At 45.7% G+C, this 18,437-nt stretch overlaps 1 protein-coding gene across 9 annotated transcripts in view; it reads right to left on the bottom strand.

Moving 5' to 3' along the window:
- PTPRT (protein tyrosine phosphatase receptor type T) overlaps positions 1–18,437 on the bottom strand; it is a 928,354-nt gene that overhangs the window by 74,084 nt on the left and 835,833 nt on the right. For 6 of the 9 annotated variants that reach the window (XM_053926537.2, XM_053926540.2, XM_053926542.2 and 3 more), the window contains one exon: positions 2,728–2,918. In XM_053926537.2, the coding sequence (XP_053782512.1) occupies positions 2,728–2,918 (191 nt within the window). The remainder of the gene's footprint in view (positions 1–2,727; positions 2,919–18,437) is intronic. The other 3 variants (XM_053926541.2, XM_053926538.2, XM_053926544.2) reach the window with 1 other exon arrangement.

The raw sequence follows: 18,437 nt of genomic DNA, 5'->3' as shown, positions 1-18,437 counted from the left end.
CACGGGAGTGACGTCCGCCTGTAGTCTAGGAGAGGGAAGCAGCACCTTGTGGAAAGACTCCTACTGAAGAGTGTTTTCCAATTAACCCCCGCTTAATCAGAAAATGCTGTTAACTAGAAGCTAAGCATTCCAGCTAACTGATTAACATCAATGGAACTAATTGAGGTCCAGGCTAGACTAGTTAGTGATATTTCCAAGTGATGGAACAATATGCATTGTTTTCTTTCTTGTTATAAAAGCAGCTCCGTGCCAGAAAGTTTGGGAAAAACAAACAAGCAGACAAACGAACATGGTATCAGTGTTCAGTTACGTTGCCTTTATCACCGAATTGTGGTTATGCAAGAGGATCATAATACGAATATTTGTCTGTATGAATGTGTCCCTCCAAAATTCATACGTTGGAACTTAGTCTCCAGTGTGATGGTGTGAGGAGGTGGGGCCCGTGGGAGGTGCATAGGTCATGAGGGCGGAGCCCCTATGAATGGGATCAGTGCCCTCGTGAACGCGACCCATGGCATCTGTGAACCAGAAAGTGGGCTTTCACCAGACACTGAATCTGCTGACACCTTGCCCTTGGACTTCCCTGCCTCTAGAGCTGTGAGAAATATATTTCTGTTGTTTATCAAAAAATAAGTTTGGAGAATGCAAAAAGGCACACTTTTAAAAAAATCAACCACACAGGGATGGATGCTTTTAAAAGAGATATCAGTCTGGGAGGAAATGCACCAAAGTAGTCAAATGTATTTGTGTTTTTGTTTTCAAATTTTAGATCGCGAGTTCTTAGAACAGTATTTCTACGGCTTTGACGACTTGTCACGCTTGTTGATAAGTTCCATGTCTCCCCTAGTGCTATTTGGAACTTTAAAGCAAACTAAGTGTTATGGCTGACATATTAAAGCATCACAATGCTGAATACGTACCAACAACATACCCTCTCCTGACAGCCACTCGACAAACAGATCCATGTCGGCGTGTGAACACGCATGTGTACCCCACCCCCACGCTTCAAGGGCTTGGGGCCATTCAGCCAACTCCCTAGGAAATAAGGCCCAGGCACGGGAGCCCATGAGACCATCTCCTTCAACTCTCATCCCAGCATCCTCCAAAAAATTTGTAGATTGAGCCCATGAAAAATGCCATTTTACCTAGACCATTCTTCGAAATTAACTGCTGGTTCTCCCGAGCAGGTAATTACTCACATCCATTGACATAAATGCTTTCGCTCTCACAAATGTGTCAAACGTGCCCCATGCCACCATGTTTTACACCCTCGTAAAGTTTTAGGACCAGACAGGCCCTTAGAAATCACCTTATCCAAACTATTCACTCAACGAATAACAGCAGTTTAAAGTTCAGGGAACAAAATGATACACCGAGACCACACAGTTCGTTGTACTGCAACCTTGCTGTGGGGACCCCCAGTGCAGCCCAATTTCGTGACCTCACAGAGCTTCTGAAATCATTGCTCCGTAAGCTCTTTCTCGGAATGTCGTCTGAGAGATAAACTGAGTCTGCATTATCAAGAATCCCAAATGGGTAGAGTCTGAGCCCAGGCCTTTTCACTGCACACAGCGAAACGGAGCCGAGGATATTTGGGGCACAGGCTGCGTGTGGAAATAAAAAGCCACATGCAAAAAAACTAGTTCATAAAACTCAGAGCCTGGCACACAGTAGATGTGCCAAAACTATTTTAGGAAGGAAGGAGGAGAGGGAGAGAGGAAAGGAAAAGTGAAAAAAGAACATTTTCAAAGCTGGCTGCAGCTGGACTCTGAGTGGCAGGCGAGGGTGGCAGGGCTCCTCTGGGGAGGCGAGGTGCTCTTCAGTTCACGAAAACATCTTAATGAGTTTTCCCTTCAATTTTATTTCACTTTTTGTTTGTAAAAGGTGATGCCTAATGGGCAAGGTTTGAGACAAAGGAAGTGAAATTGTTCTGCCTAGGCTAGGGAGTGTGGCAGGCCTTTTTCTGGCTGCTGGAAAAAGAAAAGGAAGTTTTGAGGACACTAAAAAGAACTTTTGGGAAGGGCAGTGGGCATAGAGACCTGTGAGGACCACTTGTATCCAGGCACTTCCTGTACTTTGCTGTAGGCCTTCCCCTTCGTTATCCCCCAAACCTCAGGAGCAACTGCTGTCCACAAATCCTTTACGTTATAGACACTTTGGGGGTGAAGAAACGGGTGTCCAATGCAGAGGTGAGGAGAAGGTACAGAGAGAGGGGAGAGCAGTCACCAGAGAGGCAGTATTGACTGGGGTGGGAGGGGGACTGAGAACACAACAGATGCATAGTAATGAGGCAAGAGGCAGCCAGAAGCAAGCAAGCCTCCCAGAAGCACTGCCTGGGGAGATTTGCTGGCTTTCCTACAACATGTGGGTTGGGGGCTTGAGCCATTTTAGCCTCCTATTGAGGGAGACCACGACGCCTAAGTGCAGAAACTGGCGATACCTGAGCGATGAAAGGACGAGAAAGTGTGGGAAAGCAGGAAGCAGGAAAAGGAAGTCTCGGAGTCTTTTAGATGGAGTTTCTCAAATTTAAATGGTATACAGATCACCCCGGTTCTGGTTAAAATGCGGGTAACTGATTCAGTAGGTCTGGGCGGGGCTGGAAGTGGTGCATTTCCAACAGGTGACGCTGATGCTGCTGGTCTGGGGTCTTTACTTTGAGTAGCAAAGCTTTAGCACACAAAACCCTCTGCACCCATCAGGAAGTTTCTGCACAGGCTGCTCCCTTACCTCGTATTCCTCCTTGAAGCCATAGCCCTGGCCTCTCTTCATCTGGGTGATGTGCTGCAGCAGGTCGGCCACCCGGATGGCGGGCTGGAACTGGTCTCGGGGATAGCTCATCTCCATGGGGTCACAGGCCCGGTAGGGGTGAGTCTGGATCGTGAGGGTGGGCTGGGCCAGCTCTCCGCGGCTGCCATCTGCTTCACAGAGAGGGAGGCAGAACAGACCATCACCTATGGGAGTTTGTCCTCTGTTCCCCTGTGCCTTCCCCAGCTTGACCTGAGCAGGGCAGAGGGAACTAACTCGGGATTCAACTGCTAAGGAAACCACAGAAAGGACAGACACACACGCGCTTCCCTGGCATGGCTGTGGCGGGAGATTTAAAACCTGAAACAACAAACAAGCCCATGAACACAATGACCCTTGGTTCGCTCTATCTCAGGGGTGTCTATGGATGGAGCAAAGACAAAGTCCAGGTTGGCTGCCACCCCCTCCCTCTCTCAGTCCTTCCTTGAGGCTCGTCAGGGTGGTCTTGGCCAATCCTGACCATTCGCAGAACCACTGAGAAGCCAGACAGGCTAGATATTGGGAACACCCTCCTGTTTAGGAAGCAGGGTACCTAGAAAGGTTGGGTGCCTGCCTGCAAGGGAGGAGATCCTCGGGGTCCTGGAGGTCAGGGCCACATGTGTGTGCACTTCTGGTTCACTTGCCTGCGCCCCTGCGACCCGGTGTCTGTACTTGCTGGATCCTGTTGGGTTGCGCACTGGGAGGAAGTATGTGAGGTCCCATCAACAGCAGGACCCCAACCTCTCAGCCGCTCTCTTCAGCTGTGGGCTCCACAGCAGCAACCACCTTCTGCTTGCTCTCTAGCTTCCCTACTACTTAACACTCTTGGTCTGGGAGCATCACTGAGCCCACCTTGCAGGTGGGGAAGCCCAAACTTCCTCCTGCAGTTCCACCCATTACTTCTCCCAGGCCTGAGTTCTATGCCTCATCTCCTTCTTATCATCCCTCCTTGCTAAAAGAGCTGTATTTTCCCCTGATACTAATCTTTATACCACCGAGTTGCTTTAATTGTGCTCTCTTAGTTTGGCCACCCTAGAAACTGGTGCCTGCTGAGGTTGGATTTGAGTTCCTCTGTTCCCCTTGGGGAACCACTTCCTTGCTCTACCCTCTCCCTGCTAGGCTTTCCCTGCTGGTTTTTCAGGGCCAGTGTATCTTCCCCAGAATCTCTGGGGTTGGTCTGCCCAACCTCCTCCCAAAGACATGGGCAGTGTATTCCCTGGACCTTCTGTCTGTGGCATGTGTGAGCTGAGAACATCAGATTTGACGTGTCTCACCCAGATGTATTCAGGCACAGCCAGGCACCCCTGCAGGACCCCCGGGCCACTGCCACACCCATCGCCTGGGAAGCTTAACCACATATTCCTGATTTTCTGCAATGTGCCTTTTCAAAACCCACGTCTCCTTCAGCTTGGTTGTCTCTCAAGTCACAACAATGCATCAGACGCGGATGCTATCTGTGAAAGATAATGTCCTTCCCATGTGACAGCATGAGAAACACTGTCCCGAGGAAGGAGAGAATTGCCGACATAAAGATCTAGAGTTTAGGGTTTCATGCACTAGGAGGAAGGGCCCCGGGTGAGATGCCAGCACCACCTTCCCTACTGCACGTAAAAATACTGATTACATCGTCTCCCGGGATTTTCGGGGATAGGAACATATCGTTGTCACTGGCATGGCTTAAACGTAGTGCTTGGCAAATGTGGGGGCTGATGCCCTTCTCCATCGCACCCTTGGGGTCGGGGGTTAGCTTTACTGAGAATCCACTCTGTGCCGGGGACTGTGGTAGGCACTGGCAGTGCACAGAGTGGTGCAGATTCCACCCTCAAGGCCCGATGGTCTAGTAGGAAAACGGACAAGAACAGGGGCCGGAGAAGCCACGTGCTGCCAGGAGAGAGCAAGGAGGGCCATAGAGATCGAAGGCAGTGGGTGAAAATGTGATGGGGGCAGAGCTGTAAGAGATGGTGTGAGGTTGGTCTAGGAAGGCCATGAACGTGCACCTCTGAGCTGGTGAAAAGCTACTGGAGGGTTTAAGAAGAATCCCTTTCTTTATAGACTCTCACTATTTCTTGTAGGTACCCTGCTGTCCTGTCAGCTGCCATGGATATGAGGCACCCTTCCTGTGATAGACAGTGGGGCGGGGGCGGGGGTGGAGCAGAAAGACGCACTTGAGTTTGCTTCTCTAGATTCTGCACTGCTCGGCTCCTGGGAGAGGAGGAGCTGGAGCCCTGTTAGTGTCTCCCTCCTAGGCCACCATCAGCTATGGGGACAGACGTCTTCAGAGACCCGTGGTCTCCCCAAGGACGTGAGGCATGGGCTGCCTGGGAGACCGGCTGCCTGGCAGAGACAGGCTTCTTAGGAATGGGCACCTGGCAATTTGTATGAGATGCCAAGTGTTTCCAAAACCAAATAGCTACCAATATGGATATTTTCCCTAAACACATGGCTAGACAGACTGTAAACTCAGTGTCAGCAAAACCAACACTGGAATGGAAAACAAATGCATTTGGAACCGAGCGACTTGTATTGCTGTCACATTTGTAATAATGTCAATGCTGGTGCTAATGATGCTGTGAAGACTCAGAACCAAGGGATTTTCAAGGTTTATTAATTCAACTAGTTGGACTCTTTTTTTCTCAACATATCTCACCTCACCTATTCCCTTATTAACCTCCGATAACGCAGAAGCGATGCCTTTTATCACACCCCATTTCACCAGACGCACTATACTTAATTTTCCATCATTAGGTTTAATGAAAACCCAATTTCACATCTCACTTCTCTGAGGAACCTGCAAGTAATGCTACGTTTTTATCAGCCCCAATTAAAAAGCGTTATGATGTTCCTATGCAAGAGGGAGCCTTAAAACTAATGTGCGATTCTGCTGCTAATTCAACAAGGGTGCTGGAACTCACACGCTGCCCATAAAACGTAACTCAAACCAGCTGGCTCGGGGAGAGGACGTTTTTCATTTTTCTCCCCACCAGACCCTTAATTTTCATGCCATTTCAACCTCTCATTTATGGGTCTTACATGTTTACTCATCATATGATAATATTTTGGGTTTCTTCTGTACTTTTTCTGCAGCTGTTCCCTTGCCATAACTCTCGCTGCTGCCCTCGAGGGGCCAGTGGGGCAGGCACAAGGGTTTTGGTGAATGAGATCCTGGGTCACCACCGTCTCTCTGATTTCCTATTTTCTATCTCTCTACCAGGTCTTCTTCCTTCTCCCTTGGGGATCTGGCTCTGACCTTCTCTCTCTCTCTTTTTTACCCCGCTGCTACCAATCAGTATGGATCTCTTCTATCTTCAGCCACATATTTCAAATGCCTTGCTAGGACTTGCCACTCCAGCCAGTGCACAAATATTTACTGAATCCCTATTGTATGATGCACGCAGGGTGTTAGATACGAGGACACACAGGAGGGTGGAGGAAAGTGTGTACAGAGGGAGATAAGCATGCTGCATCCCTGGCAGGAGGGAAGAGGAGATAAGGTGCGCATAAACAAGTCTAACAAAGGAGGGGAGGGACAGGCGTCTGGGAGATGGATGGGAGGATGCTGCCCTGCAGAGTTAGGCACTGTGGAAACGCTTCCCAAGCCTTAGGCATTCATGCCCCACCCACCTCTGTGGGTTTGGCCATAACTGTGTGCACCCCAGTATATCACCTCTGTCCAATGGAACTTCCCACAGCGATGGGAAAGGTTTGTATCTGTGCTGTGCACTAGGGTAGCGCTAACTGCACGTGGCCCCTGAGCATGTGGAAGGTGGCTGATGGGACCAAGGAACTGAATTTCAAACTCTGTTTCATTTTAATTAATTTAAATGTAAATACCCACGTGTGGCTTGTGGCTGCTGTATCGGGCAGCACGGATCTAGAGAAAGGAAGAGACGGGGAAACGAGAGTGCCCTGGAGTTACACAGTAGGGCAAAGGGGCCCAGTGGAAATAAATCATAAGCCACGTACGTAACTGAAAATTTTCTCAGGGCGACATTAAATTTCCAGAATACATTTTATTTAACCCAATACATCAAAATACTATTTCAACATAGTCAGTATAAAATTATTAATGATGCATTTTACATTCTTTATTCATACTAAGGCTTTGAAATCCAATGTGTATTTTATATTTACAGAACATTTCAATTCCGACTAACCCAGGTGATCAGTGATGGCCGTATCGGACAGCACAGAGGTCCACAGACTCAGGCAGAGCCAGATCAAGTTCTAAAGAGAGCGGACGTAGAGCCAGCACGACCTCCAAGAACTCATGGATGTGGTGTGAGACGGCTGCAGCACAGCGCTGCCCAAAGGAACGGTGCAGGGCTGACAGTGCTCCGTGTCTGCGCTGTTCAGGATGGTAGCCGCTTGGGGCTACTGGGCGTTTCCAACGTGGACTGGGGAACCAAAGTTTTATTTTAACTTAATTTTGATTAATTTAAATTTACATTGTTACATGTGGCCGATGGATTGAATTGTGCAGATGTACACAATTATGTCTTCAAAAATCAATTTTCAATCATGTTTGCATCTCATTATGAATGGTAGCGAAACAAAGTTGTGTTTTACTGCTCACGGAAACACTTACCTACCTGTTTAAGAAAAGGCCTGCCCACGTCCCAGGGGAGCACAATCCACGCCCTAAGAAATGCTCGGAGTCTGGGTGGCAGTATGGGGCACAACGGGGCTGGTACCCTCAATCAACCAGTTTGGGCTGTGTGACCTTGGCCAAATGGCTACTATTTCTCAGCCTCGGTTTCTTCATCCATAACACAGGGAAAAGGAGCCTAGTGAGGGCTCAGAGACAGTGCGTGTCGCACTTACTCAACACCTGGAATCTGGTGAACAGGGCAGAAACAGCGGTTGTTCTGATGTCGGAGGAGATGCACTGTCGGGCACAGGAGAATTCACAGACTGGCGAGCGCACCTGGGGAGTCTTTCAGGGCTCCTCTCTTCTTTCCTTTACGATGCACCGCAGTCGTTGATCTTACTCCATCTCTGCCGCTGTTGCCTGTGTTCAGTTCTCCAGGATGGGACTCTTCCATCAGGTTCCCGATGACTATTCCGTTTTCACAGTTCTTTTTACACAGCTTTGATCAAGGTGTTCTCAGCAAAAGCCTTCCAAGAGTCAACACAAAATCCCTTCACCAGCCAATCCAGTCCCTGTAGTTTCTGGTGCCGGTATGCACTGTGTATTTCCTGTCACAATTCCTCTCAAACCCACGCACCCTTTAGGGCAGAAGAGCATGATGAGTGGGTGGGTACAAATTTAGAGACTGCTTTCCAAAAGGGAAGAGGCTGAGAGAGGAGGGCAGGTTTGAGGTGAGAGGAGGCTGGCCACCTGCCCGGAATGGAGATGTTATTGGGACAAACACGGTGGGAGCTGTGGCAAAAGTAGGCTCAGGGGCCAAGAACAGAATCTGAAGACAAAATCTGTATTCAAATAGGAACTTCACGACTTTCTAGCTATGAGACTTCAGGTAAGTTGCTTTGAACCTAAGACCTTTCTTTGAAGTTGGCAATAAAGATGTTGATGATGATAATGATGACAAAGATGATGGTGGTGGTGATGGTGATTAGGAGTTTGTGGCAAGGATTAAATGGGATCCCATTGGAAGAAGCCACCCCCACCAAATACCAATAAGGCCTCAATAAAATAAACTTGTAATAGCATTGAAATCTACGTCTGTCAACTAACCCGGTATCAGAATTTAGGAGGAATACCCATTATTATATCATTACCACATTTGCTATGTGCATGAGGACAACACTTCATTTTGCCAGAATTTCTTAAGAATCTCTGAAATTGTATAAAATCGTTTTTTACTTGATTGAACATGGCACTTTCCCTTCCAGCGTTGGAAAAGATTGCAATTTCTTTGGTGAAGCATCTAATGCGGTAGTGGGCTTACGTTTAGGTGTCATGTTGTAAGAAAACTTTGTTCTATATTTCTGAATTCTAGACCTAAACCAGGATAGGTGTATAGATGGGTGGCCCCTGAGAAACATCAAATTCACCCCCCCCCATCTCCCATCCACTAGGGGCTGTGCCCTCACTCAGTGTGATGGCAGATGAGTTTACCTCCTCTCAAGTCTGACCAAACACAGAGGGCTGAACTGGAAAAACTAAGTAAGTACAGTGTCACCCACTGCGCCACATTTTATGAAGTTGAAATGGACATTATATAATTGGCGATTGACAGTGAAATACTTTGTTACGTGATGTAACGGTGGCCTGGGGGATAGAACATAATGTTTATTCTTTTCCTATTTCCTTTCCTGGGCTCAGAATCAAAGGCCCTAATAACCAAATATGGGTGGGGGTTGGGCATCTCCAACTCTTTCCCCCTCCATCCCTTTCACTGGGGTCTCTGACATGGCAAAGACCAAAGACAGGGGATAAAGACTTTGGGGCCAGAATGCAGATTCACTATTAGAAAAAAACTGTGATGGGAACAATTCACGGGGAAAGTGACTTCTGGATTCCTTCACTCCTTCTGGTGAAGAAATCGATCCTGGACTTTGTGCAGAGAGCACGAGTCCCCGCTCCACAGCACCTGCATCAGATGGAAGGGTGGTGTTAGACGTGCTGCAGAGGGAGGGTTGCGGACACCCATCGCTGCGCCTCCTGCTTGCGCCACAAGGAGAGGACCCCATGCAGTCAGCGAGGGCGACAATGAGCATCTGCCTGCTCTGTTTAAGGCAAACGCCAGTCCTGGAGAGATATCTCCTCCTCCCTTAACATTATGTAAACAGAAACAAAACAACGTGGATCTTAGAAAAATCCACCATGTTAGAAAATAAGGAAAAGGACACTCTTGGATGCCGAGAAAAATACAATACAATTTTCAAAAGATACAAAGCAGTCAGTGTTGACTGGTTATTCATCCACCATCTGCTACCTTCTTTGCTGGCAGAGCCCTCAAATTAGTTTGGGTGCCCCCATTTCCCCCATGTGACTCAGGAGGATGACCCTATCTATTCCCAGATCTAGGGGCAAACCCCAACATCCTTAAACCAATCAGGTGTTCCTACCTCCTTTGCCAATTTTTCGAAAGTTTTCAATGAGATTGGAGGGGAGTTCTAGTAAGGCGCTTCCAGGAAAGGTGTCCTTACTTCTAAGAGGAATATTCCGGCGGGCCCCCTCTCTCCCACTGGGAATTGCCATATGGGGGTGGGAGGCTGGCAACAGCTACGGCCATCTGCGTCCCTGAGGCAAGGCTGAGGGCAAGGCCCCATGAGATGGCCAAGCGGAGCGCTTAAAAGAACGTGGGTCCTTAACAACACTCTTGGGCATCTCATCCAGCCAACCATGGAAACTCATCTAACTCTCGACTTTTGGTTCTATGAGATAATACATTAACCTATAGTTTAAGCAAATTTGATTTGTATTTTTTTCTAGTACTGGCATCTTAACCTCCATGACAGAAAAGAGAAATGCATTTTAGAAAACATGGAAAAATAAAGGAAGGGAAAGATTAAATGACAAGACAACAGGTTTTTTTTTCAAAATATGGATCAAGCGAAGACACAACTACAAAACCCCGTGCTGGGTGAGGCTAGGGGAGACTGTGAGGAGACCAGGATGCAATAGCATCGAATTAATGCAATGAATTAAATGCAATGAATTAACATGGATGCTGGAATCTGCAAGGAGAATAAGCACTGGCCAGAAACTTGCAGAAAATTACTTTGAGAACCTTGCAGTGAAAAAGGCGAGGCTGTAACAATGAGACTTCCGTTTCCTCTGTATCCATCATCTGCTCACGTGTGTTCGTGTGCAAGGCACCAAAAGACATTCTCAGGGAGAAGAAAACAGGCATATAAAAGCCAGATAATTGGTGCTACTAAAGAAGGGAACTGAATAAATGGAACCGAAGAAATAATAAGAGGTATAATGTAAAAACAGCTCTTTGCAGAATAAAAATCTAAATCTTCAATAAAGAGTTTTCTGTGTACAACTTAAAAATAGAACAGACCTCAAGATACGACTATTTAAATATTAATGATGTAGAAACACTCAGATAAACATCTATGCTGAAAAAATGATTATCTATGAAAGAAAAGAAACAATGCTAACCACATACTCTGTTGCCCAGATTTAAATGTCAGAGGGCAATGGAACCAAATTTTCAAAGGGAAATGCTGTGACCCCCGAAAGTCCCACTCATACATGTTGTTTTTCCTTAGTGAGGAGGCTACAGAAAGACATTCACTGATACACAAAGATTCACACTGGCTCTGATTCTTTTCCAGAGGCTGGGGGAGGTGGAAAGATAGAAAGAAAAAAAAAAAAACAAAAACCTCCACAAGATTGGAGGTAATCATTTTATAAGAGACCTGATTTGTTAAACACCAACATCAGTTTACCATAGACATGAGTATAAAAATTAAAGTATCAATAAAAACAGAATAAACTATAAAAGTAATTCTTATAGAGAAACTATATAACAAAGTAATATAAAACTTCATGGCTAAACTATGCAGTTTTACCAGGAAGTGGGTGGCTGATGCATCACTACATAGAGAAGTATATCCACTTCCGGTGGCCAGGGGGGAGGGTGTGGGAGACGAGTGAAAAGAGGCGAAGGACTAAGATGTGCCCGTTGCCAGTTACAAAACAGTCCCGGGGATATAGAGTAAAGCAGAGGGATTCGAGTTAACAACATTGTAACACCCATGGTGTCAGATGGGTACTAGACTTATGGTCATGATCGCTTCATAATTTACATAGATTCTAATCGTTATGCTGTACACCTGAAACTAATATGTCAACCGCAATTGAAAAATTTAAAACAAAGTTAAAAGTATATCTTCACCTTTCATAATGGACAGTCAACATACATTAATCTTGTTCTTCATTAAAGAATCTAATTATAGAGTATATGTACACATGTCCGTAAGGGTGTGTGTGAATCTAAGTTAAAAGTATCAATTACTACGAATAAATCAGGGTGTACGGCTTTCAAACAGAGGCAGGGAAACCCTGGATCTTTATCCCACGTGGGTCTGGGGCCCACGTTCATGCTACAGGTGTGATAAGCTAACCGCAAACATAGACGCCAACATACAAAATCTGGGTAACACCACTGGCGACCCTCCTGTTCTGACAAGGGCATGAAAAACCACCCTAGAGAGGCATTTCAAAGTCCAAGACACGTTATTCCCAAACAGCAAAACTGCCTCCACTAAAGATGAACTCACAATGGAAAAGTAAAATAGAAAGAATGACAAGCCACGGGAGAAAGCTTATCCCCTTGAGAGGGAGAGTTGTGAGACATAAGACACAGAGAAATGTGCCTCCCAAGAACTGAAAATAATAAAACAATCAGAGAGACTGTGCAATAGATACATTTTGATTGATTGAAGAGAAAATGGAAGGCCCGTGAACCATAGAAATATGCAACACATCATGGGAAAAGGATGAGTGGATGTGAAAAACACAAATTTAACTTCTAGAGATGAAAAATATAGTCATTGAAGGTAGAAAGTAAGTAAATAAATATAAGAACAGATGTTAATGGAACATGATAGAAGTTAAAGGTACAATAACGAAGCTGAAGAAAAGTGAAAGTTGGCTCTTTCCTTTGAAAACACCCATAAATTTAGACAAACGTCTGCTAAAAATGACAAAGAAAAAAAGACACAAACAAACTACTTCACAATTATAGGAAACTGGTAGATCACATTTATCACACGCTTAGAGTGGCAAGGGAGTAAATGGCCGGGAAAACCAGGAAGCGCATCTGAAGATTCGTGAAGTGTGGACGGGGTCAGAAGTTCCAGATCAGATCGGCCCATCCCCCGAGCATCGGCTTTTCTTTCTTTCAACGAAGTTCTTTTCTGAGTTAATCGTAGATTCACAGACAGTCATAAAACGTAACAGAGAGGTCCCGTCTACTCTTCACCCAGTGTGATCATCTTGCCCGACTGAAGTACAACGTCACAATCAGGAAACTGACGTCAACACACCCCGCTGACTTACTTGGATCGCAACAGTTTTAAATACACTTGTGTGTGTGTTCATGTGTCTGCATGTGTGTGTTTGGTTTCACGGAATTTCATCACACATGTAGATTGCTGTGGCCACCACCACAGCCACAATGCAGACGCAGTTTCGGCTCGAGCGCCCTTCTGCAATGGGACACCAGCCTTTGCGTCTCTCTCTCGTCTCTCGGCTGAGGGCTAGTTATTGGGCCCTGGGCGTCTGTAGCAATAATGAAGAAAAGCGTCTCTCAGTGTGACCCTGAAGTCTGTCAGGGCCCCATCCTCCCTGACGCCCCTCTAATCCCGGGGTCCACAGGGTCACCATGTGTGGCCGTACGCGCTGCGCACAGCTCAGTGTCAGAGGGCGCCATCCACGTAATGGCCCTGCTCTGTGACACACCTCCTGTTCAAAGCCATAGGCCTTTACCTAGAGGCTAGTGGTCGGGTCATTATTTTCATTTTTCACGCATCATAAAGTGAAAGGTTCATTGTATGGCCTCAAGGGGAAGGAATTAGTCTGCGGATTTAGTGTCCTAAGAGCTAAGACTGAGTTAGGAAGGGAGACCTCTGTTCAGAGTCTCTTCTATGGACAGAGTCAGACTCCCACGGCGGGTTCTGTGCATATGGGCATGTGTATGCGTGTGCACACAGGCACGTGCGTGGACATATCGTATGTGTGTGCGTGCACAAGCATGTGACATGTGTGCGCAACATGTGTGCATGCATGTGCACATGAGCATGTGCGTGCGTGCATGGCCTGGGAAATACATGGGTTTTCTATCACCTCTGCTCTACACATACCTAAATGTTTTTTAAAAAAATCTCTGTTTTATAAAATCGACTTCTATGTATGATTATTTTTGAAGAAAGAATTTTACAATTAAAAACAACATTTGAAAAACCATTGTTTTGTTTGGGGGGGGTCATGATTTTATGAAAATCAGTGGGAAAACAAGACAGCAAAGTGCTGATACTGGCATTCCACAGCATAAGCTTAATTCAACTGAGACACAGTGATGCTCACTGTGTATGTCAGAGGCAACAGACCTGGAGCAGCAACAGGACGCTCTCAGGTCTCCGCCACTTAGCGATCCAAGTAGGAAGGGAGAGCAGAAAGCTGAGGGCTGTGCATGAGATCCTGAAAATACGTTGTTGAACCACAAGGGATAAGTGATAGAATTCTGGACTTTTAACATGGTTTAGCTCACTGAAACACAGCTCTTTCTTTAACACTCACATCTAATGTTTCATTCTTGCATATTCGCCATTCATTCGGACTAGCAGAGGCATGTGTCCGAACCTTGATGAGTAGAAATCTCTCTCTCACACATAGACAATGAGATAGGAGTCTAAACAATTTTGTAAACTAACAATAAAGTATGGTACAAATATTGGCTGGGAAGAAAGGGATTCCCAGATGAGAGTGAAGCATGTTAAAGTCAGAAGAAACTGTGAGGTTATTCAGATTATTGTGAAGTTATTATAAAAATTCTGTGTATATGGCTGGGCATGTTAATATAAACAGAATATTCAAAAGAACTTACAAGAAGGTTCCCTGGCCAGTGAGCTACTTGAAGCAAAAACAATGAGGAAAAGTAAATTGTAGACTTTTGAGATTTTTTAAAGCGTGAGAGAGGGTGAAATTGGGTGGCCTTTGGGAGGGAAATTGTTCAGGGACAAAGACCGAGACTGTATAAGGAAGGGTCCGGGTTATACAGAAAGGGATGGACCAAGCCTGCAAACAGAGCCCCTTCAGGTGGCTCCTGCATGCCACTTCTGTGTCTCACAGGGCTATGACCAGCATAAATACAAACAAATAAAACTGGATATGGGTAGAGCCAATATGCTGATTCATCTGCCCCTATCCCCGAATCACCACTTACAGGAAAACTGGGGCTACAGATGAGATGAACTTAACCTCAAAGTAAACTCAAGTTGGTTGGGAGTGCCAGCGACGGGGGCAGGCTTCTACCTTAAAAACTCGGGAGTGGTTGAGGAATCAGATGTAACAAGGGAAGAAATGAATACAATGAGAAAGACTGAGAGACTCCCATCATACTTCCCCGCAGACAGGGAAGTGGTCAAAAGTGTATTGACTCTGAACATAAATTGACTTGCTTTGTGAAAACCCCTGATACTACCACTTACTGGCTGTGTGACTTTGGGCAAGTTACTTAACCTCTCTGAATCACAGTTTCCACACAGGTTCATGACTGGTATCTCCGGAAGATGAAGAGAGAAAGTGAAAGTCAAACAGTGTGCTGTATAACTGTTAGAAGTGCCACACACCAGGGTCAATACAACGGAGGGTCCACGGGCAGGGCCCTCATATGTGCACCCCTCTCGTTCCCCATAATGGCTGAAACAGCGTCTTCATGTCTCCCTGAATTGCCTCTTGCTTCTTCATGTTCTGTTCTCCACAGTGAAGCATGAGAATGTTTTAGAAGTTCAAAGCTAAGCATGCCACCTACCCACTGAAGCCATTTATTGGCTGACAGCTGCCGTTTGGCCATGTTCCGGACCTTTAATATGGCCACCAGGCTATGCCTGGTCCGGCTCCCACCTTGCTTGCTGGCCTCATCGTGTGGCTCTCTCTGACCTTTGCTCACTAGGCTGTAGCCATCCGAGTTCTTGGCCACCTGAGAATCCACCTATGTGCGCTATTGTCTGGAATGGTTAATATTCCCCCAACCTTCCAATTCTAAGTGGAGTCCTATTGATCATCCTTCAGAACTCAGCTCAAAAGTCACTTCCTTTTCTAGAATAGACAAACTGATCTATGGCAGAAAAAAAATCCAGAACTTACAGGCTGCTTGGAGTGGGGGCAGAGTTGGCCTGGAAATGGCGTGAGGGATTGTCTCGGCCTTTCTGTATGTTATTAGAGCTTTGGGCTGCACAAGTGTACGTAATTGTTGAACTCATGGAATGGAAAGCTTAAGATTTGTGCATTTATTTGTATGTAAATTTTACCTCAAAGGGACAAATACAACATTGAGCCTGCATTATTGATATGCACAGTGCAGCACTGGGGGAGAGGGAAGTGTACTGACGTCTGAAATTTCCTCCGCAATGCATAAAAATAATCAAGATGGATCGAGGGAGGGATAGATGGGAAATAAGTGATAAATTAAGTGTCACAAAATGTTAATGGTAGAATTTAGGTGGTGAGTAGATGGGAGTTTACCGAAAAAAATCTGTTAACTTTTCCAAATGCTTGAGGACATTAAGAAAAACATTCCGGTCTGGTCCCAGCCTCATCCGAGGGTAGGTACCAGGTTAGATCCTAACAATATCACCTTCAGGCATCACAGCGCAGCCTTGTGGACACACATGTTATCTCCACAGTTACAACAGTGATTGCAAAACCAGTAGCGACATTATTTAATGTCTGTATCCTTCACCAGACTACAGGCTCCACGAAGGCAGGTGCCCTGTCAAGGCTGTTTACTGCTGAGTATCCAGGATTTAGTGGCTGCTCAGTAAATACTTGTTTGGTCGGGACACCTGTCCCACCAAAATCCATCCCCCAACTTGCTGAGAGGGGCAACGCCTGTCTGTTTCCAAGGCTCCTCTCTCATGCCTTCTTGTTTCTATGGTGACAATAGCAAGCTCTTCATTTCCTGCCTCAGTTCCATCAGCTTTGGTGGGTTGAGGGAACATGAAGACACATGTACTGAACAAGTGTTTCTTCCCCAGATGGGCTTCTGGTGATGTCAGCGACATCCAGATCCAATGAGCATCCTGAGACTCCAGCTTGGGCTGGCCGTGATTTAGAATTCCTCACTGGCTTCGGGGTCACGCCCACACTAAATACTGTACAACCAGCCCGGCATCTTGTGCAGCCTACAAGATGCACTCCAAGGCCTACATCCTCATAGGATGACGCGTGATAGAAGGAAAAAGTACCAATGCCTCACACCGAAAACATGGGCTTGTCTATTGTCTCTCTCATTCATCAGGTGTAATAAGGCAAAGGTATACAACATAGCTGCAGAGTAATACTCAGCTAAAGTAGAAAAATTCCACTTGACAGGTTATACAATCTTCGGCCTGACAGGTGACTTTCTCTTCTGTTGCTGTGTAAGGAAGAGCTAATGAAATGACTAGACTTGTGCGGGAGAGCACATTTAAATGTGGAACAGCCCTTTGAAGTGAGTTTGACATTGTACTGGGCAGATAGGAGCCTGACTTCTCCATTTCAAACGATGCCCCATATACTTAAGTGGAGTTTGTGGATATGATAAACCACAAAGACAACAGAACTTAACTGACTGGAAGTAACACATTTCGGGGGTGTTCATCCTGAGTTCTCATTCTGGTTTTGCCACGAAATTGTCTCGCCTAATTACTTTCATTTTTGTGGACTTTTAAAATTACAGAGTTGGATTAGACCAACGCTTCTCAAACTTTACTATGCATTATCCAGGGAGAGTTTAAAATGCAGATTCCGATTCAGTGGGGCTAGAATGTGGCCTGAGAATTTGCATTTGGGATAAGCTCCCAGGTGAGGCTGGTGCTGGTGGTCCATGAACTTGCACTTTGAGTAGCAAGGCATGGTCTCTAAGGGAACTCCCAGTTCAGAAATGCAGGGTGTTCATTAGCAGTCCTAGCATTGCTCATAAAAAGAGCAAACACTATGCTCTGAGTGGGCGAATGGGGTAGTAAAGCTTAGCATTGTCCCAAAACAGCCAAGCAAAAAGTTTCAAGCAACCAAAGCTGATGGCCTTTATGCTGGGTGATTGGAGCAAGGGCCTCAGTTCCTTGCTAGCTCTTGACTGGAGACCTCCCTCAGTTCCTTGCCCAGTGTACCTCTCCATAGGTAACCCCCAACAGAGATCCCCACAGGACGAGCAAATGAGAGCGTGAGAGAAGATGAAAGCCACAGTCTGTGTATAGCCTAGTATTGAAAGCTGCATCCCAGCACCTGGTCATAAGCTATTCGGTAGAAGTCAGCGACTAGTCAAGCCTGCCTTCAAGGGCAGGATTACGCAAGGATGTGGAACAGGAGGCAGGGATCATTTGGGCCATTTTAGAGACTGCCAACCACAAACCCTCAATGTCACTCTACAATGTTTTTATTCGTGAGAACCCAAAGAAATAATGTCAACAAGAGAGCATGCCTAGAGATAGCAATGTACACATATAAAATTACATTATGATAATTTACCCCAAAGGGTCCAATAAAAACCCTCCAGTACTTTTACTTTGCTCTGCTAAGTGTTCTGAATCATTCAGTTAATGAAAGTTCTTTAATTCACGAAAGGTTCTAAACAGCCCCCTCTGCACTTCTCTAAACATTTTCCCAACAACTGATAGTTTGAGGGAAATACATGGTTTAATTTCCCTTATAGCATAAATTGCCATTGACAATAATCTTTAATCACTAAAGAGTTAACGATGAACTTTGAATGGCTTTACCCAGATAAAAAATTCATTCCCTAAGTAAATGAATTAGCCACGTAATTGACAGTCGATTCCAGTAATAAAACACTAATTAAGTGATTCTGCGAAGTAAAAAGTGCAATGTGGTGAATTTGCTAGACAATGGACAAACTAATAAATTTCCATGCTAAATAAATGGCTTTAATGGTGACTAAACACTCGCCATGCCTAGGATCGGTTGAAAAAGCAACACTGCTTTTAGAAAACAATGACAGAAGTGACTCTGC

Source organism: Desmodus rotundus, chromosome 6 (assembly GCF_022682495.2).
Source record: "Desmodus rotundus isolate HL8 chromosome 6, HLdesRot8A.1, whole genome shotgun sequence".
Classification (NCBI taxonomy): Eukaryota; Metazoa; Chordata; class Mammalia; order Chiroptera; family Phyllostomidae; genus Desmodus; species Desmodus rotundus.
This window is presented reverse-complemented; position numbering and strand designations above follow the sequence as displayed.